The 24,857-nt window shown below is 40.2% G+C and overlaps 1 protein-coding gene across 2 annotated transcripts in view; it reads right to left on the reverse strand.

Annotated features, from left to right (window-relative positions):
• Positions 1 to 1,084: 1,084 nt before the first annotated feature.
• Positions 1,085 to 24,857, reverse strand: part of rrp15 (ribosomal RNA processing 15 homolog) — a 54,665-nt gene continuing 30,892 nt past the window's right edge. The window contains exons 2-5 of one of the 2 annotated variants that reach the window (XM_074683625.1): positions 12,733 to 13,055; positions 6,036 to 6,133; positions 5,772 to 5,955; positions 1,085 to 3,584 (exon numbers count right to left, since the gene is read on the reverse strand). In XM_074683625.1, coding sequence (XP_074539726.1) covers positions 3,453 to 3,584; positions 5,772 to 5,955; positions 6,036 to 6,133; positions 12,733 to 13,055 — 737 coding nt within the window. In that variant the 3' untranslated portion in view covers positions 1,085 to 3,452. Of the gene's footprint in view, positions 3,585 to 5,771; positions 5,956 to 6,035; positions 6,134 to 12,732; positions 13,059 to 24,857 lie in introns of both variants that reach the window. The other variant, XM_074683626.1, reaches the window with a different exon arrangement.

A 24,857-nucleotide genomic window follows, 5' to 3' on the forward strand; every position in this document is an offset into this window, starting at 1 on the left:
TGCAGCGATCTCTCTCTCACGCACAACACAGATGAAAAAAGGTTTCACAGGAAAAACTCTAGATAGCAGAGATATGTTGAAGGTAAGTTAAGGCCGCAGACTGTCCTGAAATTGTAATGAGCATCCCAGTCCTCTACAGCTCACAACTTACGTTACTGTAAACCTAATAATGTTATAAGCGACAGCTCCGCTCAGCTCTGCTGTCCTCCAGACGAGTCCGTTGATCACATGAATAAAGGTTACTGATAATATCAATATGGAAATAGACATAGTAGAAGTGTGTGTGTGTGTGTGTGTGTGTGTGTGTGTGTGTGTGTGTGTGTGTGTGTGTGTGTGTGAAAATAAAAACCTAATGAACTCTATTGTCCTTCCCTGAACATACGTGCTCAGCTCCGTAGATCACTTAGTGAAATGAGAGACAGTTGTTGATTTGGTCTTTTATATAGACTCAACATACAAAAGCACAGTAAAACAGATAGCAAACTATACACAGCCTAACCGAACAAAGGAAAGTGGTTCTTAATCAGCCAGCTTCGGTTAGTGAAAGTCTGCTAGCTTAATGCTAATGTCAATGGAAAATTCCATTGATAGGCTAACACAATTAGCATCATGACTACTGTCTATGAGCTTATTTTAACTTTCACAGACATAAAAATCACTCCTCTTATCAAGGCCCACAGGAATACATTTTTTTGCCTCTTAAAAAATGTTTTAAACTGCAAACATTCAGAAGCTGCTTGTTGATGCTTCTCTGCACAGATTTTCTCTGCTTACACCGTGAAAGCCCTAGATCAGGGGTCCCCAAACTTTTTCCTGTTAGGGCCAAACAACTTTTCCTTTCTCTGATTGGGGGCCATCCACTTTTTGTAAAAAAAAAAAAAGTGTGACGATCACAGAGGTGTCCAAACGTAAATATTTATTGTTTCCCAGAAGGCCACACATGACCAAATATTAATAACCCTTTCTGGGATCTTGACAGGAAAAAAAAAATCAGAAAACAAATAATACTATTAATGAAATATGTAACACTATTTATGAAATAAATAATAACCAAATAACCCTTTTCAGGTTTTTAACAGAAAAAAAGACCATGAAATATGAACTTTCTCGTAGACACCACCGTTTGCAGCTCTCTCTCATTAACTTCACTGTGAAAACCAGAAAGCAAGCAGGCTAAGAAACCAAACTAAGTGATACAACACCTACCAGCACAATACATTTCACTACCAGTATGGTTGTATAACATGATTTTTTATCTTTTTTAGGGACGAGTTTCAGGTAGGGCACAAACTGCAGAGGGGTGGAATAGAAAGTTACGTTCTATGCATGTGTAAGTCTCGATTACATGGCCAGACTGGAAAAAAAAAAGTCACAATGCGCCTCTGGTATTGATCAGGGGGCCAGGCAAAATGTGGAGGCGGGCCGTATCCGGCCCCCGGGCCATAGTTTGAGGACCACTGCCCTAGATGGTCAACACATTCAAAAAATTAGTCATGTAAAACCAAACAGAAAATTAATTTAACGGCATTGCATGTAGTTACATTGAAATTTTGGAAACCTTAATTTACTGTAGAAAACTTAAGCTATGTATTTTTTAAGTTCTCATTTAACTTAATAAACATGCTGCCTAGCCTGGGAGCTGTCTAATAAAACATATAATTGAAGGCATTTAAATGCAGTTAAGTGTTGGAGTTTGGATTGTTCAAAATTTTTACGCCAATATTTTCACTTTGACTGCAGATGAATATTGGCTTCAAATACCGGTTATCGGCCTTGGTCTATCTCTAATACAGACAGAAAAAGCGAAATTGACACACATTGCGTCATGATGTTCTTCATGTGTCGATTTGTTGTCACTGTGTTGCTGTTCTGACCGGGATACTATGTAAACAAGAATAACTGTTTGCTCAAATCTAAACAGGTTTTTCCTAATTATTCATAAAATGGAATATTGACCTTAACCTGAATATTGACCACATGTAAACGTGTTCACTGAAATTGTGAGATATGTACACAGTACAACTTCTGACAGTGGCTACGTCTACATGCAGTCAATATTTTGGTTTCTGAAACATTCTGAATAACCTGTTTTGATGCGTAAGCAAACACAATTCTTCGTGTTTATATGGTATTCCAATCAAAAGAGCGACGCATGGAAATCTCGACACGAAGCAAAATATTCGGGAACCCTGGGGTGATTTTCAGGTTTTTAAATACCAGAAAATAAGCATATTCCGATTTTAAAAAGGGTTACCGGTGTGTACACAGGTGTAACCAGGTTATGGTTAATATTCCAAATATGACAGGGTTACTGACTGCAGGTAAACGTAGCCAGTGATGAGTGGCGTAGTAGGCTAAATGGATGTCTATTTTACCTGCATCGGAGTGTTGAAAAGCACAACATTATCTCTGCTCCTTCAAGATGATGCTTTGCAGAAAACAGCTTTAAAAGAACATAGATAGCCCAGCTGTGACACTGATCACAATAAAGAGCATATTGCTGCCCTGGAAGCCAAAATAGGGCTGGAAGCATGAGCAACACTGAAATACAGGGATTGGTGAAACTGCTGCTGACTGAAAAGTCATACCCCATATCTCCTGAATGAGTTGAACCTTTTGAAGGTTGAATAGTTTGAAATTTGTAGGAGTAGTGAAGCATAAAAGTGGGGGGAGGAAGAATAAGACAAAGAATTTTGACACAGAAGCTGTGAATGCATTGCTGCATAAACGGCAATTACTGAGATAACATAAGTTTGAAGTTTATCAAATCATGCTGACATCGTATTGTCTATGCTTGAATCCCAGTCAATTCTTCTGAAAGTATTTGTAGGCTATTGAGACCCTTAGTGAAAAAGTCATCTGGATTATTATTCAGGGTTAATCAGACCAAAAGCTGGACCAAACATCTCTACACACACACACACACACAAACACACACACACATAGATACACAGGCCTGCATACAGTGACAAGACACACAAAAACACACACACACACACACACACACATAGAGAAACACACATACAGATACACAAACCTTCACAAATGAGCATACCCATGCAAACAAAGGTATGGACACACACGTTCACAGACAGACACATATAAAGACACGCAGAGCAAGAATCAGCAGTTTATTACAAACATTCATATTAACAGACTTCTGACTGATGTCAGCCAACAAAGTGTTTAAACACATGTAAGGTCCTCCAGGATCGAGATCAGTCTCAGGTCTCAGACGTCGCTTCCCTGCACAGTGTGTAGATCAAACAATAAAATATATACAATATTTTCAGAGAAAGAAGAGCTGCTTCTTCCTCTCACAGATAGATTATGTGCTCATCATCAGCTGATTATTGAGCATGTGTATCTGTCCTTTGCCGACATGGTCCTTGAAGGCACTGCAGCTCTTCACTGTGTGTGTATATGTGTTTATGTCTGTTTATGTGTCTGAGTCACTCCCCCCCCCCTGCTTCCTCCTCCTCTTCCTCGCTGAGTTTGTCCCAGTCCTTCATGGAAGCTCCCATCATGAAGTCATCACTGAGCACGGACCATGATGGTTTTCCATCCCCTGCAATGGAAGGAGTCTGCACAGACACACAGACACACAGACACACACGCGCACACAGACGCGCACACAGACACACACACACACACACACACACACACACACACACACACACACACACACACACACACGGTTAGATTTTTCAGGCCGTGTGTTGCACGTAAAAGGCATCTTCCCAGTCTTTCTGACCACCCAAAGCACCTGAACCAACACTACTAATCACCTTCACCCATCCCCACATTCACACACTGATGACAGACTGGCTTATCACATTATTACCTCTGCCAGGAGGTTATGTTTTTGAGAGAGTTTGTCTGTCTGTCTGTGAACAACATAACTCAAAAATTAAATGGATCTTGATGACATTTTCAGGAAATGTTCAAAAACGGATAAGGAAGAAGTGATTACATTTTGGAGGTGATCCGGATTACTATCTGAATGCAGGTATTTTTTAAGGATTCTTTATGGTTGTGAGATAGGGCCGTTTCCACCATATGTGTATATAACTCCACAAAAAAATGGTCTGATTGCTTTGCAAAACAATAAAAAACAAGGTTGTATGATCCAGATCCTGTCAATATTCTGGATACTAACGTCCGGGTTATGAAATATGTACTGGGTCATAATAATTTTTAACACTTCAGGTAAAATACAATTATTGTACAAACCCACAACTCACGCCAAACTGTAGCAGACAGTCTGCTGAAAGTGAGTATAACATTAAAGTAGGACTAAAGTCTAAAATGAAAACTGTTTCCAGTAACATGTATAGGTAACACCCATGCTGGTGACACTTTCATGAATTATATTCTAATTAGCATTAATTAGGCATTAGTTAAGTATTAGTTAGAACTTACCTGATTGCAGAGTAATTGTCAGTTTATATTAAGAGTTATTTTGTTTAAGATGATTTTATACAGAGAATGTAACCTTTTTTGTTTAAAAAAAAAAAACATTCACTTGTTGTGTCCATTCCAAAAAGCATTGAACATTGGTTAACTATGGTTCAGTAATGCTTATCAGGCACTCTTATACATTTATTGAGATTATGTAAGGTTACTAATGTTAACGGGTGACTACTACTTTTACTAATGCTTACTAATGTATGCATTTACCCTGAACCATAGACATCGAAGATGCTATGACAGGCATGGGCAAACTACGGCCTGGGGGCCACATGCAGCCCGTTAACGTTTTAAACTTTTTAAACCGGCCCGCCAAATTTGGAAAAAAACAAATTAATAAACCTTGTTAATGTTTTATTTTCCCTGCAATTCTGATGTTTTCCCACTAGATGGCGCACTGTGGATACATTGGCTTTGTTGAGGTGAAGTGTAGGCCTATTACTCCACGTTTGCACTTTACCCTCTGACCCATCAGCCCTTCTGTAAAGATGAACGGAGCTAAGAAAAGGAACTCATTGAAACACATGGAAGTGTGCATATGCGCGCGGATAAGATGGAGTGGATTGTCAGCGATCTGTTACTTATAAAAAAAAAAAAAAAAGCTCAGGAACATGTCTGTATAAACCTTCAATGTGAGTTATTTGTCTAATTTTTATATAGAGACATTCACATTTAATATCAAAATATCACACAAACAATTTTGACACAATCTTCTATTTTTTGTTTTTTCATTTTTAAAACCAGTACAGAAAAACCACGCTTTTCTGTTTTTCCATAATTCTGTTCTTCTGTTTTGGTTTTAAAACAGAAAAACAAAAAAACAAGTCTGTTTTTTTTTTGTTTGTTTGTTTTGAAACAAAATAACGAAAGAACGAACCATACGCGGATTAATAATCCCATTATAATTCTATTCTCTCATATTCTAATTTTAATTTCAAAACAAAATCAAAACACTGAAAAATAGACCGTTATTCGTTTTCTGACTTTTGATTTGAAAACGAAAAATTGAATAACAAGTCGTTATCCATTTTCCAATTTTGGATTCTAAAACAGATATGGAGTGAACGAATGATACCCTGATAGATAGCATATATCTCGAAGGGAGACTTTTACAAGATCACTTCTACACATTCCCTTTAATTTATTGCTTAAGAATGCTTAACAGGTATAATAATGTTAGGCAACGCATTAGAATGCTTATCAAATTTAGAATTAATGCTGAATAATGTACAGTGCACTGACTAACTTTAATTAAGGGACCCTTATTGTAGTGTTGCCAAGTAAGGGTTACATGAACTCACCTTTTTGGTCAGGTGTTGTCCTCCTCCTCCCTCCTCCCTCCTTCTCAGCACATCAATGAAATCTTTCTTTGTAACTGATGACAGCAGTTTGGCTTTCTTCCTCTCTGATCCTCCCACCTCCTTCACCTTCTCCTCCACTGTCTTCTGGTGTTTCCTCACTGCATTGAAGAGCTGTACCACCCCTCTACACACAGGTTAGAGGTCAGATGTCACTCACCTGCCTGTCAGTGATGCTATACTTCTGAAAGAGATGGGTAAACTCACCTGGTAGCCACTCTCTGCAGAGCTCTCTCTTTCACTCTGTCCTTCACCACATCAGGTTTCATTCTGCTCATCATCTCCCATCCTCGCTTTTCATCCAGCTGTGGACACACACAGTCACGGTTTGTAATACACTGACCTTCCTCACCTAGCCTGAGATAAACTTCTTCTTCTCAGCAGGTGTAACTAACACATGGAAACGAGCAGTTTCAGTGTGCACTGGGGGGAATTTTCCCTTAAGTTCTTCACATGGGGGGCATAATTGTTTATTTTCAGGGGACTTAATTTATGGAGTTAAATCAATGCCAAAAGTTTTGTAAGTTTGAAAAAGAAGAAATCATTAAAAAAAATGAAACAAGATAAAAACCAACAATTTTAAGTTTGATCCTGAATTTAAAAAAAGTTTCTTTTTTTCCATATTATTATTATTTTTTTTTTTCAAATTCAAATTTTCTTTTTTCAGATTTTTTTTGACTATCAGTATTTTTTTCGTTTTTGTTTTTTCAGATTTAAACTTTTGGCCCTGTTCTGCCGTGGGGGTGGGGGGGTCTTGACCAAGAAAGGTGTGGAATTTTGAGTGACAGCATAGCAAAGAAGGTTCAGAGCCTTCCTCGGTGATGTTGCCTTCAGGAAACAAAGGTACTTTGAGGGATATGACCCTGCCATTCTTGTGCAGCGTATTTACCTGATTAACTGTTGACTAAGGGATGCTGGGGTCAAAGTAAGCTTTTAAAGGGACTATTGCAGGTTAAAGACAGCTGTTAAGAAATAGATAGGAAAATAACTTAAAAATGATATCCTGAAAGAAATTCTGAAGTTAATAAACCAAAGAGTCTCCGGGTGACATTTTAGAATGGGTTTTTGTACTTTAGCATTAAAAACCAGCATTTAAATGTGACATCACAACAGAGAGCCCCACTGCTTCTACCTCTGTTTAACATAAATAAACATGGATCCAACTGTCCCTCCAGTCAATGAAGAGGAAGAAAATCTGTACTGCTATCCATATGATGGTTCTCAGGGTTATAACTGTGAGCCTGTTAGGAAAGATAGAGAACGGGAACAGGGCAGGATTAGGAGGAATTACGGTTGTAGGAGAGCAGTGGAGATGTGGTGTGAGGAGAACCAGAGGAGATCAGAGCAGGTGTCCTGTCAAGTGAGCGCTGTTAGCTAGCAATATGTAGCCTAATGCTGTGTTCACATCAGCGTCTTTAAAGTTTGAAATCAGATAAATAGACTTAAGAATAAGTAGTAAATGTAAGAGCTGATCATAAAGCAATGCCCTTAGAGCCGTCATGATAAAGTCCTAAGAGAGAAAGACAGAGAGGTCAATCAGAGGTCTATCCACTCATCTAGAGTCAGAAAATCAAGACTTAGCTACCGTGCTCAGCTTACGTTTTTGTCCGATTGAATCTCTGACAAATAGTGGTTTACGTCTGCCACCAGGAGCTGGCTCAGCTAGGACCTATTGCTAGAGTTCTCTGATGGGACAGCAGCCTCGCCTGGCTCCGGTATCCCATCCTGAACTCCATCCATAGACTTTATTAAATAGTGCCTGATCTCACTTATGACAGCCTGTGGCTGTCACACATTGGCTCAAGGCAAGGCGGAGTAAGGGAATGCAAGTCCCTATCTTTACATTATATGATGCAATATTAATAAAAGGAGTGTTTTAAACACCTATACCAAAAACAGCCACTTCCCCCTCTAAGTTTGTGCCTTTTTTTGTTGAATAACATATAAAATCAATGATTGACTTATTCTACTGCCATTATCAGACAATATTAAGTGTTAATTTACAAAAAAGTTAAAAAAAGAAATTATCACTCGCCACTCGCCATTGGCAAGCATTTTTTCTGTTTGGCGACAAGGATTTTTAGCCGACTTGCCACATGTCGTGTCGGATTTTAAGCCTCCCAAAAAGTATCACACCTCTGAGGTCGGATCACGCGCCCCCGTATGATTTCTTCATAGCGATACATTTTCATTAATATCTCGGCCATTCGCTGCTCAGTAAATATGGTTCAAGCGCTGCAGAGAGCCGAGACTCTGCCGTTTACAGACGTGCCTCTCGCGTGATTCTAGGCCTGGGTGAAATATCGATTAATTTGAATTTTTTCTTGAGGACGATTCGTAAAATGAAAATCTCGAATTTTCTCTCTGCTGTTGCGCACCTTTTATATCGGGGCAAGCGCTGACTCCGCGTGTTTGCAGCGTGATTTAACAGTTCACTGACTGAACCACTGAAACCTAAATGTCATAAAAATGTTCTTGTGCGTCTTTGACACCCAGCACCTTGACGGACACGTGTTCCTTATAGCCCGTATGAACAGCCCAAAGAGATTGATATAAACTAGACCTCTCGTCAGTAAACGTTCAAATCCCTTTCCTCCAATCCCCTGTTTTCTATCTGTCACTTTTCAGGAGTTTAGATCTTTGACTGAAACATTAACAAAGCTAGGACCCTTTCAGGTTCACCTGCAGATTATTAATGATGTGACTGATGCATAAAACCTGCTGCTTTATAAAGTTAATACTCTGATCATTTTGAAAATTAGATAGTGAAGAAATATACATTCGTTTTTCTCAGAACATCCTCACTCTACCGTAGAAAATCCCCTCTTATGGTGACATGGATGGATCATGATTTGTGATGGTGTATGTGTGTATTTGGTCACACTCTGGAGCCCTTAGAGGGGAAAAATATGACTCTGTATAGTTCAGATTTGAACCCAAAGAAAAGATTCACACATGTATGACCTGAATGTAGATTTACAGAAAAAATATTCACTAATGTGTAGTAGGGCTGGGCGATATGGCTTAAAAATAAAATCCCTGATTTTATCACAAAAAAATTGATTTATGATTTTTCTCCAACCTTTTGAAGAAAACAATAAGTACTAATGACAGCGATAACTCAAAACCAATTTTGTTTTAATTCTATCAAAACCTAATAAAATTGACCTCTTTTTGACTCCTGGAATTGAAGTTTCAGCTGTTATTATGTTTTAGCAACTTCACTTTGGCAGTCTTGTTTGCCTTCACATCAAAAGTTGCACTATTTTATATTTTTTTAACTTAAAAATACAACTAAAAAGCTTTTACAGTACTGTTTTCAGTGCACTACAGCACTGTAAAGTTATATTCTACCTGTAAATGTATTTTTTAAGAAACACAAATGCTTTGTATCAGTCTAGTTTTATTTCTTGTTAAAGCTGTAGCCTGTTCATTAGAGCTGCAGCGATTAGTCGACATAATCAACTAGTCGGCGCTAAAAATTCATCGACGCAAATTTTTATAGTAGACGTGTCATATTATTGTTTTTATTGTCGTTACATGGTGAAATCAAATACCAGGGGGTAATACTCATTTGTAACTTCAGTTCACAGCATGAGGTGCTGTGTTATTGGATACTTTTATGGGAAAAGATCACTAAGTTCATACGTGAGGAATATTGATGAGGAAAAATCTCCACTCCCAGAGAGCGCTGTGCGCTGATGGAGGCTCTGACGGAGGCTGACGGAGCCTGACAGCTCCCAGAGTTTAGTGTCTGATAACATGATTTAGAGAGTCACCTTCACTCTCTGTTACAGACAGTTTTTCAGGATCTGAGCGACAAACTAGTGTCTTTTGAAAAGAGAGGACATTTATCTGATGGAGCTCTCACTCTCAAGCTCACACTGCACCAGTAACACTCAGCGGGGAGGAGTGCGCATGAGCGAAATAGCTCATGTAGAGAAACGAAACTAAACGTGTCATGGAGAGCTGGGAGAGAGTCAGGCAGGATCATACAGAGAGCAAAGCCCCAATAAACAAATAAACATTAGAAAACAAGAACAAAGTCACTAATAAACGGTCTAATAATTGAAACAACAGAAAAAAAATCGTTAGACTAATTGTCCAATTAATCGTTAGATTAGTCGACTAATCAATAAAATAATCGCCCAATTAATCGTTTTAAAAATAATCGTTTACCCCCAGCCCTACTGTTCATGCTGTAATTTTAATACAAACAAATGAGCAAAAATAAATGCTATTTATTCTAGTGTGGAATCACAAGCTTTATGCCTCCCTGCATAAGCCAGTGTCCTGGTCAGGGCACCCCAGTCTTTAGTCTGGACCCGCCCCTGCTTGTCAAAACATTCCTTGTTGCAGGTTCGTTATGTTGCTCTGCTCATCAGCGAATGGATTTATGCTGAACAGGGGTTCAGTTGAATAGGAGGAGTTACAAAGAAAAGACAAGACTCAGCTTTCCCCCAGGTAAAAGTCAAACAACTTCTCAGTCATGTCTGTCCAAGCAGCACACCGTTCTGTTCGATCGCCCGTCGTCATCCCGTCTCTTTCCCCTCAGTGTATTTTCCCAAATCGTGATCCATTTATGTCACTAAAAAGAGGGGATTTTGTTCCGTAGAGTGAGGATGTTCTGAGAAAAACTGATGTATGTTTCTTCACCATCTAAATCTCAAAATGATCAGAGTATTATCTTTAAAAAGCAGCAGGTTTTACGCATGTCAATCATATCATTAATGATCTGCAGGTGAACCTAAAAGGGTCCAGGCTTTGTAAATGTTTCAAAGATCTTAATCGAATTCCTGAAAACTGACAGATAGAAAACAGAGCATTTAAGGACAGGGGTTTGAATGCTTAATGATAAGAGGTTAAGTTTACATTAGACTCTTTTGACCATAAGGGACATGTGTCCGTCAAGGTGCTGGGTGTCAAAGACGCACAAGAACATTTTTATGACATTCTAGTTTATGTTGTTTCCTTAGTGAACTGTTAAATCACGCTGCACACATGTGGAGTCAGCGCTTGATGCAGTACAAAAAGTGCGCAATAGCAAAAATTTAAATTTTTCATTTTTTTAAATAATCCAAAAAGAAAATTTTGAATTAATCGATATAATCAATATATCGCCCAGGCCTACCTCAAAGTCACTAAACCCCAAAGACCCCTCAAAATGAATGGGGGTCAGTGGATCAGCTCCACACAAGCTGCAGCATTTGGGCCTCTAGACAGAAGAGTAAAATTCATACAGCTTTAAAAATGACATTGATGGATTCCTGACAAAGCTTCCTACAATCATACCATATTTTTACAGTGATCTGGGTAAAATTGTGGCATCTATGAGTAGTTGTTTCCAAAACTTTTGTGAATTTAACTCTTCCTTGAGCAGCAGTTTGTGATGTCACACACTGGTTAGGAGTTCCGTGCAGCTGGTCATGTGACTCAGCATTGGAAATAATACATGATACCAACTGTGATACCTCTAAGAGGGTCAGAAAAGAAACCTTCACAGTGGATGTGAAACCAACACAAGGGACTGGTGAGAGCGCAAGGGCCCGTTCAACGCTGCTTGCAGCTTTAATTTTTATTGTTTTTTTGTTCGTTTTTTTTTTTTTTAAAGTTATTGATATTCAAACTACCCTAGTAAAAAATACTCATGAGAAATAAAATGGCATTGTATTTGAAAGGTTGAATTGCATTATTATGAAATATTATCACTATATAAGTGGTTAATAAAGTCTTAAAATAAAATTGTCAACAATATTGTGTATCCTCAATAGTTGAGGGACAATATATAGTGCAGCAAAATTTGTTATCAGCCCCAGGCCTAACTGTGATGAAGCTTCAGCTGGATTAGAGCACCATTTCCTGGATAAAACAACTCATCACAACTCAATACCTCACTCAGGTGTTAAATACTATTAAGTCTCTAATTAAGTCTTGCCAGGGTATAAGACGCAGCACACATTAATGATAAAAAGGACTTCAAATCATGACTCAAACACAGGATTTTGCAGTAAAAGAAACAAATGTTAGGCAAATATGTCAAGTAAAGATGAGTGTTAAGCTGCGTTTCCACCAAGCAGTCCGGGTCGGTCCAGTATGGTTTGGGACGGTTTGGGACAGTTAAGTCTGACTGTTTGCGTTTCCACAGCAAACTGTGCCCTCTTGTGGTGGGCGGCGTGTAAACCGGATGCCGGAAGCCGCAACTGATAATCAATAGCGCGACGCCGTAGCAGCTTACCGCGCTAATAAATCCAACAAAGAAGAAAACGCGACACAGTAAACAAAGAGCACGGATGGAAGACATGCAGCATTTCGTCCTCTCTGTGATTTTCATGTAACTCTCTGTTACAAAGTGCAATCAAGCTTCGTTTCAGAGAAGTCTGTGTGCCGCCAGGAGAAATGCAGCCGCTGTCGGGGTAAGTGACAATTCTTTTGACCAATCAACCGTCTGCAGTGTGTTGCTCCACCTCCCAAGAGCGGATCGGTTCAGTCTGGCACCCATACGAAAGGGTCCTCAAAAAGTGGGACGGCTCGTCTTGGTTTTTAGGGATCGGTCCCAGGATGAGTCTGTGGAAACGCCGCTAAAAGCGCACCGTACCGAGACGAACCGACCCGGACTGCTTGGTGGAAACGCGGCTTTACATGAGCTGAGATTGTGTATCGGGGTCTATTGGCATCCACTCCTGTATCACAGTACACAAGTGCCTGAATGCGTGCAGGAGAGAGTAGGGGAAGAATTATTCCAAACTGAAAAGTCAGAATAAATTCTGTCTGGTTTCCATCTTTGGTTGCAGCATAGTTTGTTTGATGTTTTTTGTTTAGTTTTAGAATAAATGACAGGTCTCTCAGGTGTTAAGAAATTACAGATAAGAACATAGCTTGTTATTATTACAGTGGGTCCGCTCACCTGTTTCTTCTTCTCCAGGTACTCCTGCCTCTCTTTCTTCTTCACTTTCTCCAGCTCTTTGTTCTTTATCAGAATGCTGGTCTGGGCAACCTCAGTTTTCCACCCGATGATCTTTGCCATCGCCTCTGCCCAGCCAGCGTTAGGGTTACCGTCACCTTCATCATCTCCTACATTGTCCCTTCCATCCTCTTCACTTCCATCCTCTTCACTTCCATCCTCATCATCACCCCCTTCATCTTCCGCTGTGTCCTCTTCATCGCCCCCCTCCTCCTCCTCTCCTCCATAAGGCTCACTCTGGTCATCAGTGTGTGGTATGGTTCCATCTGCTGAACCACAAGAGTAAACAATGAGTGAGACTGAAACAGATCATTAGATTCAGATTATGTGATACAGAGCAGACTGCGCTTTGAGGGTGGGACATCATGTGCAGTGATGGGCCATATGACGATATATATTGCACATACGATAGAAAAATGTCTATCGTGTCATTTTTCTACTATCGTTTCTATCGTTGTTTTATCACTGAAAGTGAATCTTCACAGCATTGGCTGCACTGTGACTGTGATTTTGTGACATTACGCTGCTTTACGTCAGTCACGTGGTACCACACACGCCAAATACAACCAACGACAACACATGCAGACGAGCAGGGACAGGTAAACATGGAGGAGGACGGCTCGGGAAAAGTTCTATCCCAGTCACAATTGACACATACAGAGTCCCAGGAAGCTCCAATCGAGCTTGTGCAGAAAAGATAGACATAGATGTCCAAAAGTTGCGTTTGAGCAAAGAAAGAAGTGAAACAGGGCCATGTCTGGCGAAGAACCGCTACTACACTCAACAGAGTCTGCGGGAGTCTTTTGAACGAGGCACATGGTATGAAAAAAATTCACAGCGCCATTAACAGCTCAATGATGGTGTTACGCGTTTGATATGTAAAGCTGGTCTCCCAATTGAGCTGGTTGACAAGCCAGTGTTCCGAGAGCTCATGGAACTAGCCTATTCACGGTACATAAAGCCCAGTCAGAAGCACTTCACTCGAGTCGAGGTGCCTCGTTTATATGCTGAACGCCGGACTGAAGTAGCAAGGGAAATCAACTGTGTGGCACATTATTCCCTGACAACTGACCTGTGGACGAGCCGACAGACAGAGCCCTACATGTGCATAACTATCCACTTCATCGATGACGACTGAACCCTCTGTTCTCGCTGCCTACAGACAACCTACTTCCCACAAGACCACACGGGAGCTATGATAGCCCAGGGTATGTAGCCTACTTTAAAATAATTTACTTGTCTGCTGTTAGTACTTTTTGGTCTAGTTCATTTACCAACATGTGTATTGCAGTGTATACTTGGCTGGTTTTGTATTGTCCTGTTTATTTACTGTGTCATTTGTCGTGTACTGTCGTAGTGGTGGTTTTGTGGGAAAGTATTAATAAAGTTTCCCTATTCAACGTCTAGGTCTGACAGATGCACTGGAGTCATGGGGATTGGAAGAAAACCAGCTAGTATGTGTTACAACGGACAATGCCACAAACAACATCTCTGCACTGGAACAGCTTGAGTGGGAATGTCTACAGTGCTTTGGTCACCATCTTCAGCGTGCCATTGGTAAGTGTAATGCAATTTTTTGAAATGATCTTTTCTATTATTTTAATGGGAAATATAGTAACAACAATAATAGTAGTTGTAAAAACATTTATTGATCCTGTGACTGTTTTTATAGACTGCTAGTCTAGTAGTATTATCATCAATTCAGTCCATTAGTAATAATAACAATAATAATATTGTAGACTAAAATGACAAAAAACATTAAGAAATATAATAAAAATATATAATGATTCAGTAAGGCAATAAATTAATTTAATTACACAAAAAACAATATAAAATTGCTCTGGATAATATTAACAATAACTATAATAAAATAATAATAAAATTTCATTCAGGGAAAAGCTGTATTGAAATTTTAATTTAAATGCATGAAATAACAAATAGAATTGCTCTCAGTAGTATAAACAATTATACAATTATTAAATAATAAATATGATGATACTAAAAAAAATCAAGGTAAAACATGAATTGTAAGTTAAATGCATGGAAAAACAGATTGCTGTGAAAAAATTACTTGCATACTTTTCTTTTTTTGTCTCAACAGATGCCGCTCTGAGAACTCTTGCAGCACCCAAGAAGAATAATGTTAAGTACTGTTGTTGTTATACTGCTCTGACTTCACTACTATTTTGATACCTCCACCTGCCTCTTTAGGGCAATAATGTTAGGTACTGTTAATGATGTACTGCTCTGACTTGAACTACAAAGATAGAGATTGCAGAAAATGCAAATGTGGAGGCTTTGGTCGATCGGCCTCTATGCCTTTTTTGTATATTATATATTTTTGCACTCCTGTACAGCAATTTGTGACATTTTCATGTTACTTCCAAATAAAGGGAGAGGAAAAAGTAAGCAGTTTCTTTAGTATGTTGAACAGTTCGTTTTCAAGTTATTCTGTGAAAACTATGTTGTTACGTATATCGTGGTATATCGTTATCGTGATATAAAGTAGTCCGTATCGTGATAGAAGATTTTTTTCATATCGCTCACCACTAATCATGTGAATGATTCTGTTTTAATACAGTAAGAGATGTTACTGCAGGTCTATTGTCAACTGAGCAAGAAAATGTCCTCCGGCTGGTCAAGGCCATTACTTCCTGTCGGTAAAATTAATGACATATTCAAGATTCAAGATTTATGATTACAATAACTTTATTTAGCCAGAGAGATCCATTCAGCCTATCCATAACATAGGGTCAACAGCAGCATTCAGGACTGTTGGAGGGAGCGATTTCATGGAAAGAACTTTGGCTGACACATTTATCAAGTTACTCGAATCAATCACATTAAAAAATTAGTGTGACGAAAACTGTAACATGCACACAATTTATTGGTATTTACCCTCTTTGAAGTCACTTTCTACTTTAAGGACTATCAGTATCAGAGCTCATAAAGAGAAAGGATGAGAAGCTTTGCTGCTGACTGCCCTAAATAACTTTTTTTTTGTCTGTGTAGAACTAACAGAGTGTGTACATTATGGTAATTTCATCAGAAACCTATGGGTTGAACTATGTTTCCTTTTTGAAGCGTTTAGAGTTAAAGTAAGATAGTCGCATTCCACTCATTGCAAACTTACTCACACAGGTACATTAGCTGATGGTTGAGTTTCAGGGGCAGGATTCAATAAGAACTGATCTTTTGTGTTGAACCTTGAAAGTTTTAAGATAAGGAAATTCATTCAGGATATTTAGAAGTTTTCAATGCACATTGCTTGACTGAAGCCGGATGTGGAATTCTTTTGTCCAGAATGTATGGCTGGCTGTGTGCTTCAGAGCAGTCATTCCCAAAGTCTGGGTCCTGACCCAAAGGTGGGTCGCCAGAGATTTTTTATGGGTCGCCAAATTAGTTCCAAGAATGTTGACATGAAATTCATTCCTTAACCAGAGGAAGTCTCCCCTTGCCGATTTGTTTACAGATGATTGGCTCCTCACACTGTCATAGCTAGTTATTTTCTCATCATAAAGGAACATCCCCACAATGTTTACTGTAACTGGAAATGTGTAACTGCTTTAAAACAGTCTAAAGCCATGAGCTCAAACTATGATTTTGAAAGGCTCCATAAAACAAATACAAACACAAATATGAATTGGAGTTCTCATAAAAATGAAGACAAAATGGACGCTGCGCTCAATGCATGTGTTGTTCTCTCAAGTTTGTACGCATGACTGGAGTACAATTCTGGAAAGCTAACAGGCTAACCCATCACAGTAAAGATATAAGTATTTTCAGAGTGTAAGCCTAACAAAGCTGTAATGCATTGGTCAAATTTGTCTCTTAGGCCTGTTAGCTGGTACAAAAGGTGTAAGATAATGCAAAAACATCATTAAAGAACCTTTTTTTTCTATCGTTGCACATTTATCCTGTCAATCAATTTATAGATTAGACATATTTTCGATTGGGTCACCATGGCATGTTCCCTCCAAAAAAGTGGGTCACCTGAAAAAAAGTTTGGGAAACACTGCTTCAGAGTGAGGTGCTCCTACTAAAGCACAGTGGGTCTGTGCCAGAGCTGACACGATTCCTCGAATAATTCCAGCTATTCAATTACAAAAAATGCTCAAGGAATTTTCTCCGCCTCGAGGAATTGTTAAAATTTTTTTAAAAAATCAGAGAGTGGTATTTCAAATAGAGCTGACAGCATATTTAGAGAGTTTTCAGACCCCTCAAGATACCTCTTTTTCAAAATAGCAACCGACAACAAATCTGCTTCTTTCCTGGAGTTTGGAGACTGATATGAAAGTATGTATTGATCTGCATCAGCTGCTTGTCAACGAGCCGCACGTGCTGAGCCCCTCCCCTACCCAAAATCACTCACACATCACAGACGGACGTCTGGCTCGCAGCAGTCTCTCAGCGCGGTCACACTGGCTATCTGAACTGTTTTCATGTTCTCTTCACAGTCCATTTTGTTTGATCAGTGTTACCACAAGACTCACTTCTCTCGAGAAGTGTATTTCATCCAGCCAGTAAATTTTGATTCAATCAATCATTTGACCTTGAGACGATTGAGTATTAGCATTAGCACTTCTTTTATAGCTTCCAGGTCATCCAATCAATTGACTCAAAATCAACTTGGAATCAGAGTACTCTGCTGTTTGCATGAGATATGCCTTGTTTTTCATTTCAAATCTCTTGATAATCTATATTATTTTTTGTGTAGAAATAATAGCATTTTAGCTCAATATCTTGTGATCATTTTAGTCAAATCAACTTTTGATAAAAGTACTCCACTATCTGCACAGCATTTACCTCTTTTGTTACATTTCAGATTTCTTAATAATTCCTTTAATTTTTTATTAGATTAGATTAGATTAGATTAGACATACTTTATTGTACATTATATATATTATATATATTTATTTATATTTATGTAGAAATTTCAGCATTTTAGCTCAATAGCTTCCAGGTCATGTCATCAATTGACTCAAAATCATCTTGGGGTCAAAGTACTCCACTAGCTGCATGAGATACGCCTCTGTTTCCAAATTTCAAATCCCTCAATAATTTCCTTTTTGTTTTGTTTTTTAATGTAGAAATATAAGCATTTTAGCTAAATAGCTTCCAAGTCATGTGACCCAATTGACTCAAAATCAGTATGAGATCAAAGTGCTCTAATAGCTGTACGAGATACTCCTCATGTTTTTACATTTTCAATCTCTCATTAATTTCTATTATTTTTTCTGTATAGATATTAGCGTTTTAGCTCAATAGCATCCAGGTCTTGACTCAAAATCAACTTAGGATCAAAGTATGTTAATTACTGCACTGGATACGCCTCTTGCTTTTTCACTGCAAATCTCTAAATATTTCCTTTAAATTTCAATTTACAATTAAAGCTGCAAGCAGCATTAGACGGGTCCTCGGGCTCCTGCCGGTTTTCCCTTCACTGTGTCCGACAAAATAAGATGAACATTTCGGCGTTTGTTTTATCTGTCTACGACATTCCTAGCCCCAGTTAGGGCTGTTTTGGTGTGCATAGGGTGAAAGTGAGCCTAACGGCTCTGAGAGAATATTATGGGATGTCAGGGAGTCAGTTGATACCATGGCAACGTATCCTCTGCTATGCTGAGTGACATCACCAGCTGAATGCTTGGAATTCTAATTAGCGTGACACTAGTGTGATTAGACTGTAGAGGGAGAGTTTATCAGCCATCTAATGTAAAGAAATCCTCACAGAGTCCACAATTTTACCCCAATCTGTGTCAAAAATATCATATTTGATAGAAGGGCTTGTGAGGAATCCATTTTTGGCATTTTTAAAGCTGTACGAGTTATACTTTTTTCTGTAGAAGCCAAAATGCGTCACAAACCGGTGGAAAAGCGGTGGAAAAGTGCTCGAAATGGATTTTTTTATTTTAGAGACATGTCTGAACTACTTGTCCTGTAGGCCACAATGTTGGCTAAATCTGTGTAAAAATATCATATAGTTGTAGGAAAATTTGTCAGGAATCCAACCATGTAATTTGTAAAGCTCTATGACTTTTAGTTTTTTGTCTAGAGGCCCAAATGCGGCACTAGTAGAAGTACTAGTAGTGAGTGTTTTGACCTGAAATCTGTTCTCCTCATCTGCTAACATGGAGAAATCCTAAAGCGGCCAAAAGCGGTCGGCGACTTTGAGGGCTCGCCATTCGAAAACCGGGCCCGAAACAACAACTTCCTTCACAACTTTTGTAGAGCAGGGTCTGGTCTGTCATGTGATGCAATTTTCATACCTGTACCATTTTTGGTTTCGGAGGAGAAAATTTTGGCAGAAAGGGTGAAAAAATGTGGGGGGATTTTACTTTGGGGGGAAATTGCCAGCTTCCTGTTGGAGATAGGTCAGGGGTATCAGCGTATGATTTTTGCGTCTCGATCATACGAATGTTTTGGTGTTGGTTTGATCTCTCTACCACATTCCTAGCCCGAGCTAGGGCCCTCAGAGTGTGCCTAGGTGGCGCTATTGAGCATATTATGGGATGTCTTGGGGTCATGTTTGGTATCAAATCGCAATTTCACGCGATCCTGATGTGTGTGCCAATTTTGGTGAGTTTTTGAGCATGTTTAGGGGGTCTAATTTGCGTTCTCGGAGCGTGTGGAATAATAAGAAAAAAAAAGAAACGCAGCAGGAACAATAGTGTCCTCCGCCTTCGGCGGAGGACACCTTCTAGCCCTGCTAGAAGGTGCCCTCCGCTCAGGCCGAGGACCCTAAAAAGAAACGGACGAAATACAATAGTGCCCTCCGCCTTCGGCGGAGGGCACCTTCTAGCTCTTGCTAGAAGGTGCCCTCTGCTCAGGCCGAGGACCCTAATTAAAGCTGCAAGCAGCGTTAGACGGGTCCTCGGGCTCCTGCCGGTTTTCCCTCCAATGTGTCCATCAAAATAAGACGAACATTTCGGCGTTGGTTTCATCTCTCTACGACATTCCTAGCCCCAGTTAGGGCTGCTTTGGTGTTCATAGGGTGGAAGTGAGTCTAATGGCTCTGAGAGAATATTATGGGATGTCGGGGAGTCAGTTGATACCATGGCAACGTATCCTCTGCTGTGCTGAATGACATGAGCAGCTGCATGCGTGGAGTTCTAATTAGCGTGACAGAACCCCAAACAGAGTGGAGACTGAGAGTTTATCAGCCATCTAATGTAAAGAAATCCTCACAGAGTCCACAATTTTACCCCAATCTGTGTCAAAAATATCATGTTGCTAGGAATTTTTGTCAGGAATCCATTTTTGGCATTTTTAAAGCTGTACGAGTTTAACTTTTTTCTCTAGAAGCACAAATGCGTCACAAGACAGATGGAAGAGTGCTGGAAATGGATTTTTTATTTATGAGAAACGTCCAAACTACTTGTCCTGTAGGTCACAATGTTGGCTTAATCTGTGTAAAAATATCATATGGTTGTAGGGAATTTTGTCAGGAATCCAAGCATGTAATTTTTAAAGCTCTATGACTTGTAGTTTTTTGTCTAGAGGCCCAAATGTGGCACTAGTAGAAGTACTAGTAGTGAGTGTTTTGACCTGAAATCTGTTCTCCTCATCTGCTAACATGGAGAAATCCTAAATCAGCCAAAAGCGGTCGGCGGCTTTGAGGGCTCGCCATTTGAAAACCGGGCCAGAAACCACAACTTCCTTCACAACTTTTGGAGAGCAGGGTCTAGTCTGTCATGTGATGGTAGTCTCAAACCTGTACCATTTTTGGTTTCAGAGGAGAAAATTTTTGCAGAAAGGGTTAAAAAAAAATTTTTTAAATTTTGTGAGGGATTTAGCCGGCTTCCTGTTGGAGATAGGTCCAGGGTAGCAGCGTATGATTTTTGCGTCTCAATGACACGAGCGTTTTGGTGTTGGTTTCATCTCTCTACAACATTCCTAGCCCGAGCTAGGGCCCTTAGCGTGTGCCTAGGTGGCGCTATTGAGCTTATTATGGGATGTCGGGGGTCATGTTTGGTATTAAATGAAAATTTTGGGCGCATAGAACCTGTGTGCCAATTTTGGTGAGTTTTTGAATATGTTTAGGGGTTCTAATAAGCGATTCACTGGAGGAGGGAATAATAAGAAAAAAGAAACGGACGAAAAACAATAGTGTCCTCCGCCTTCGGCGGAGGACACCTTCTAGCTCTTGCTAGAAGGTGTCCTCTGCTCAGGCCGAGGACCCTAAAAAGAAACGGACGAAGAACAATAGTGCCCTCCGCCTTCGGCGGAGGGCACCTTCTAGCTTGCTAGAAGGTGCCCTCTGCTCAGGCCGAGGACCCTAATTAAAGCTGCAAGCAGCATTAGACGGGTCCTCGGGCTCCTGCCGGTTTTCCCTCCAATGTGTCCATCAAAATAAGACGAACATTTCGGCGTTGGTTTCATCTCTCTACGACATTCCTAGCCCCAGTTAGGGCTATTTTGCTGTGCATAGGTGGAAGTGAGCCTAATGGCTCTGAGAGAATATTATGGGATGTCAGGGAGTCAGTTGATACCATGGCAACGTATCCTCTGCTATGCTGAAGAGAAATAGCCAACTTCCTGTCTGGGAAAGGTCAGGGTGTCAGCCAGTAATTTGTTCATCTTAATGAGATGAACATTTTGATGTTGGTTTGATCTCTCTAGGACATTCCTACTGGCTGCTATGGCTGTTTTAATGTGTCAGAATGTGGACAGAGGGAATATTATGGGATGTTTGGTATTATATTGAAGAGTTTGATGCTTGAAATGTGTGTGCCGATTTTGATGAGTTTTTGAGCATGTTCAGGGGTTCTAATAAGCACTTTAATGGAGGAGAGAGTCATTGTTGCCTCTGCTGAGTCATGTGACCAGCTGTGTGGAGCTCCTAATCAGTGGGTGACATCATCACAGAAGTGCAGGTGGATGAGATTCCCCAAAGGGACAATTTCTCATCCTGTAGGCCAGAATGTTGACCTAATCTGTGTTAAAATATAAATGTCTTGTATGAAATTTTGCGAGGAATCCAACCATGTCATTTTTTAAGCTGTGCGACTTTTACTTTTTTGTCTAGAGGCCCAACTGCTTCACTGAAGCTCCTCTCCCATCTGTTAACATTGCGTGGTCGGCGACTTTGAGGGCTCGCCATTCAAAAACCGGGCTAGAAACAACAACTTCCTCCACAACTTTTGTAGAACAGGGTCTGGTCTGTCATGTAAGCCACTTTTCATGCCTGTACCATTTTTGGTTCCAGAGGAGAAAATTTTGGCAGAAAGGCTAAAAATGCCGAAATCTCTTATTTTGGCGGGCAAATTGCCGGCTTCCTGTGCGAGATACGCGAAAAGAGACCACCCCCGAAGTTGTGCGTCTCAATGAGACGAACGTTTTGGTGTTGGTTTCATCTCTCTCGGACATTCCTGGCCCGAGCTAGAGCCATTTTTGTGTGGTTTTGAGTGGATTTTCGAGGTTTTTTGGCTCTAGATGGATTATTATGGGATGTCGTGTTTAACTTTTTTTATTTTATCAAATTTTTTGGCAGTCACAATGTGTGTGCCAATTTTGGTGAGTTTTTGAATATGTTAAGTGGACCTAATAAGCGTTCAAAGCGCGTGTGGAATAATAATAATAATTAAAGCTGCAAGCAGCGTTAGACGGGTCCTCGGGGCTCATGCCGGTTTTGCCCTACTATCATGGTATTGGCCCCACTGTGTCCAACAGAATAAGACGAACATTTTGGTGGTGGTTTCATCTCTCTAGGACATTCCTAGCCCCAGTTAGGGCTATTTTGCTGTGCATAGGTGGAAGTGAGCCTAATGGCTCTGAGAGAATATTATGGGATGTCAGGGAGTCAGTTGATACCATGGCAACGTATCCTCTGCTATGCTGAAGAGAAATAGCCAACTTCCTGTCTGGGAAAGGTCAGGGTGTCAGCAAGTAATTTGTTCGTCTCAATAAGATGAACATTTTGATGTTGGTTTGATTTCTCTAGGACATTCCTACTGGCTGCTATGGCTGTTTTAATGTGTCAGAATGTGGACAGAGGGAATATTATGGGATGTTTGGTATTATATTGAAGAGTTTGATGCTTGAAATGTGTGTACTGATTTTGGTGAGTTTTTGAGCATGTTCAGGGGGTCTAATAAGCACTTTAATGGAGGAGAGAGTCATTGTTGCCTCTGCTGAGTCATGTGACCAGCTGTGTGGAACCCCTAATCAGTGTGTGACATCATCACAGAAGTGCAGGAGGATCAAATTCCCCAAAGGACAAACTTCTCATCCTGTAGGCCAGAATGTTGACCTAATCTGTGTAAAAATATGATTTTCTTGAAGAGCGTTTTGTGAGGAATCCAACCATGTCATTTTTAAAGCTGTGCGACTTTTACTTTTTTGTCTAGAGGCCCAACTGCTTCACTGAAGCTCCTCTCCCATCTGTTAACATTGTGTGGTCGGCGACTTTGAGGGCTCGCCATTCGAAAACCGGGCCCGAAACAACGAATTCCCCCACAACTTTTGTAGAACAGGGTCTGGTCTGTCATGTGAGCCAATTTTCATGCCGGTACCATTTTTGGTTATTGACAAGTTAATGTTTGTAGAAAGGCTAAAAATTCTAAAATCTCTTATTTTGGCGGGGAAATTGACGGTTTCCTGTTGGAGATAGAGCCATAGTGACCCCTACCTTTTTTGTGCGCCTCAATGAGAGGAACGTTTTGGTGTTGGTTTCATCTCTCTACGACATTCCTAGCCTGAGCTAGGGCCGTTTAAGTGTGTTTTTGAGAGGTTTTTTGGCTCTAGAGAGATTATTATGGGATGTCGGGGGGCATGTTTGGTATCATATCGCGATTTTTCGCAATTGTGAGGTGCGTGCCAATTTTGGTGAGTTTTCGAGTATGTTTAGCGGGTCTAATTTGCGTTCTCGGAGCGTGTGGAATAATAAGAATTAAAGCTGCAAGCAGCGTTAGACGGGTCCTCGGGGCTCATGCCGGTTTTGCCCTACTATCATGGTATTGGCCCCATTGTGTCCAACAGAATAAGACGAACATTTTGGTGGTGGTTTCATCTCTCTAGGACATTCCTAGCCCCAGTTAGGGCTGTTTTGCTGTGCATAGGTGGAAGTGAGCCTAATGGCTCTGAGAGAATATTATGGGATGTCAGGGAGTCAGTTGATACCATGGCAACGTATCCTCTGCTATGCTGAAGAGAAATAGCCAACTTCCTGTCTGGGAAAGGTCAGGGTGTCGGCAAGTAATTTGTTCGTCTTAATGAGATGAACATTTTGATGTTGGTTTGATTTCTCTAGGACATTCCTACTGGCTGCTATGGCTGTTTTAATGTGTCAGAATGTGGACAGAGGGAATATTATGGGATGTTTGGTATTATATTGAAGAGTTTGATGCTTGAAATGTGTGTGCTGATTTTGGTGAGTTTTTGAGCATGTTCAGGGGTCTAATAAGCACTTTAATGGAGGAGAGAGTCATTGTTGCCTCTGCTGAGTCATGTGACCAGCTGTGTGGAACCCCTAATCAGTGTGTGACATCATCACAGAAGTGCAGGAGGATGAGATTCCCAAAGGGGACAAACTTCTCATCCTGTAGGCCAGAATGTTGACCGAATCTGTGTAAAAATATGATTTTCTTGAAGAGCGTTTTGTGAGGAATCCAACCATGTCATTTTTAAAGCTGTGCGACTTTTACTTTTTTGTCTAGAGGCCCAACTGCTTCACTGAAGCTCCTCTCCCATCTGTTAACATTGCGAAGTCGGCGACTTTGAGGGCTCGCCATTCGAAAACCGGGCCAGAAACAACGAATTCCCCCACAACTTTTGTAGAACAGGGTCTGGTCTGTCATGTGAGCCAATTTTCATGCCGGTACCATTTTTGGTTATTGACAAGTTAATGTTTGTAGAGAGGCTTAAATTTCAGAAAACTCTTATTTTGGCGGGCAAATTGCCGGCTTCCTGTTGGAGCTACGCGAAAATACCTCCTATATTTTTTGTGCGTCTTGATGAGCTGAACGTTTTGGTGTTGGTTTCATCTCTCTGCGACATTCCTGGCCTGAGCTAGGGCCGTTGAAGTGTGTTTTTTGGGTTTTTTGGCTCTATGGAGATTATTATGGGAT

This window comes from Halichoeres trimaculatus, unplaced genomic scaffold, assembly GCF_033239565.1.
Source record: "Halichoeres trimaculatus isolate MK-OKI-2021-1 unplaced genomic scaffold, fHalTri1.1 fHalTri1_scaffold_12, whole genome shotgun sequence".
In the NCBI taxonomy this organism is placed as follows: domain Eukaryota; kingdom Metazoa; phylum Chordata; class Actinopteri; order Labriformes; family Labridae; genus Halichoeres; species Halichoeres trimaculatus.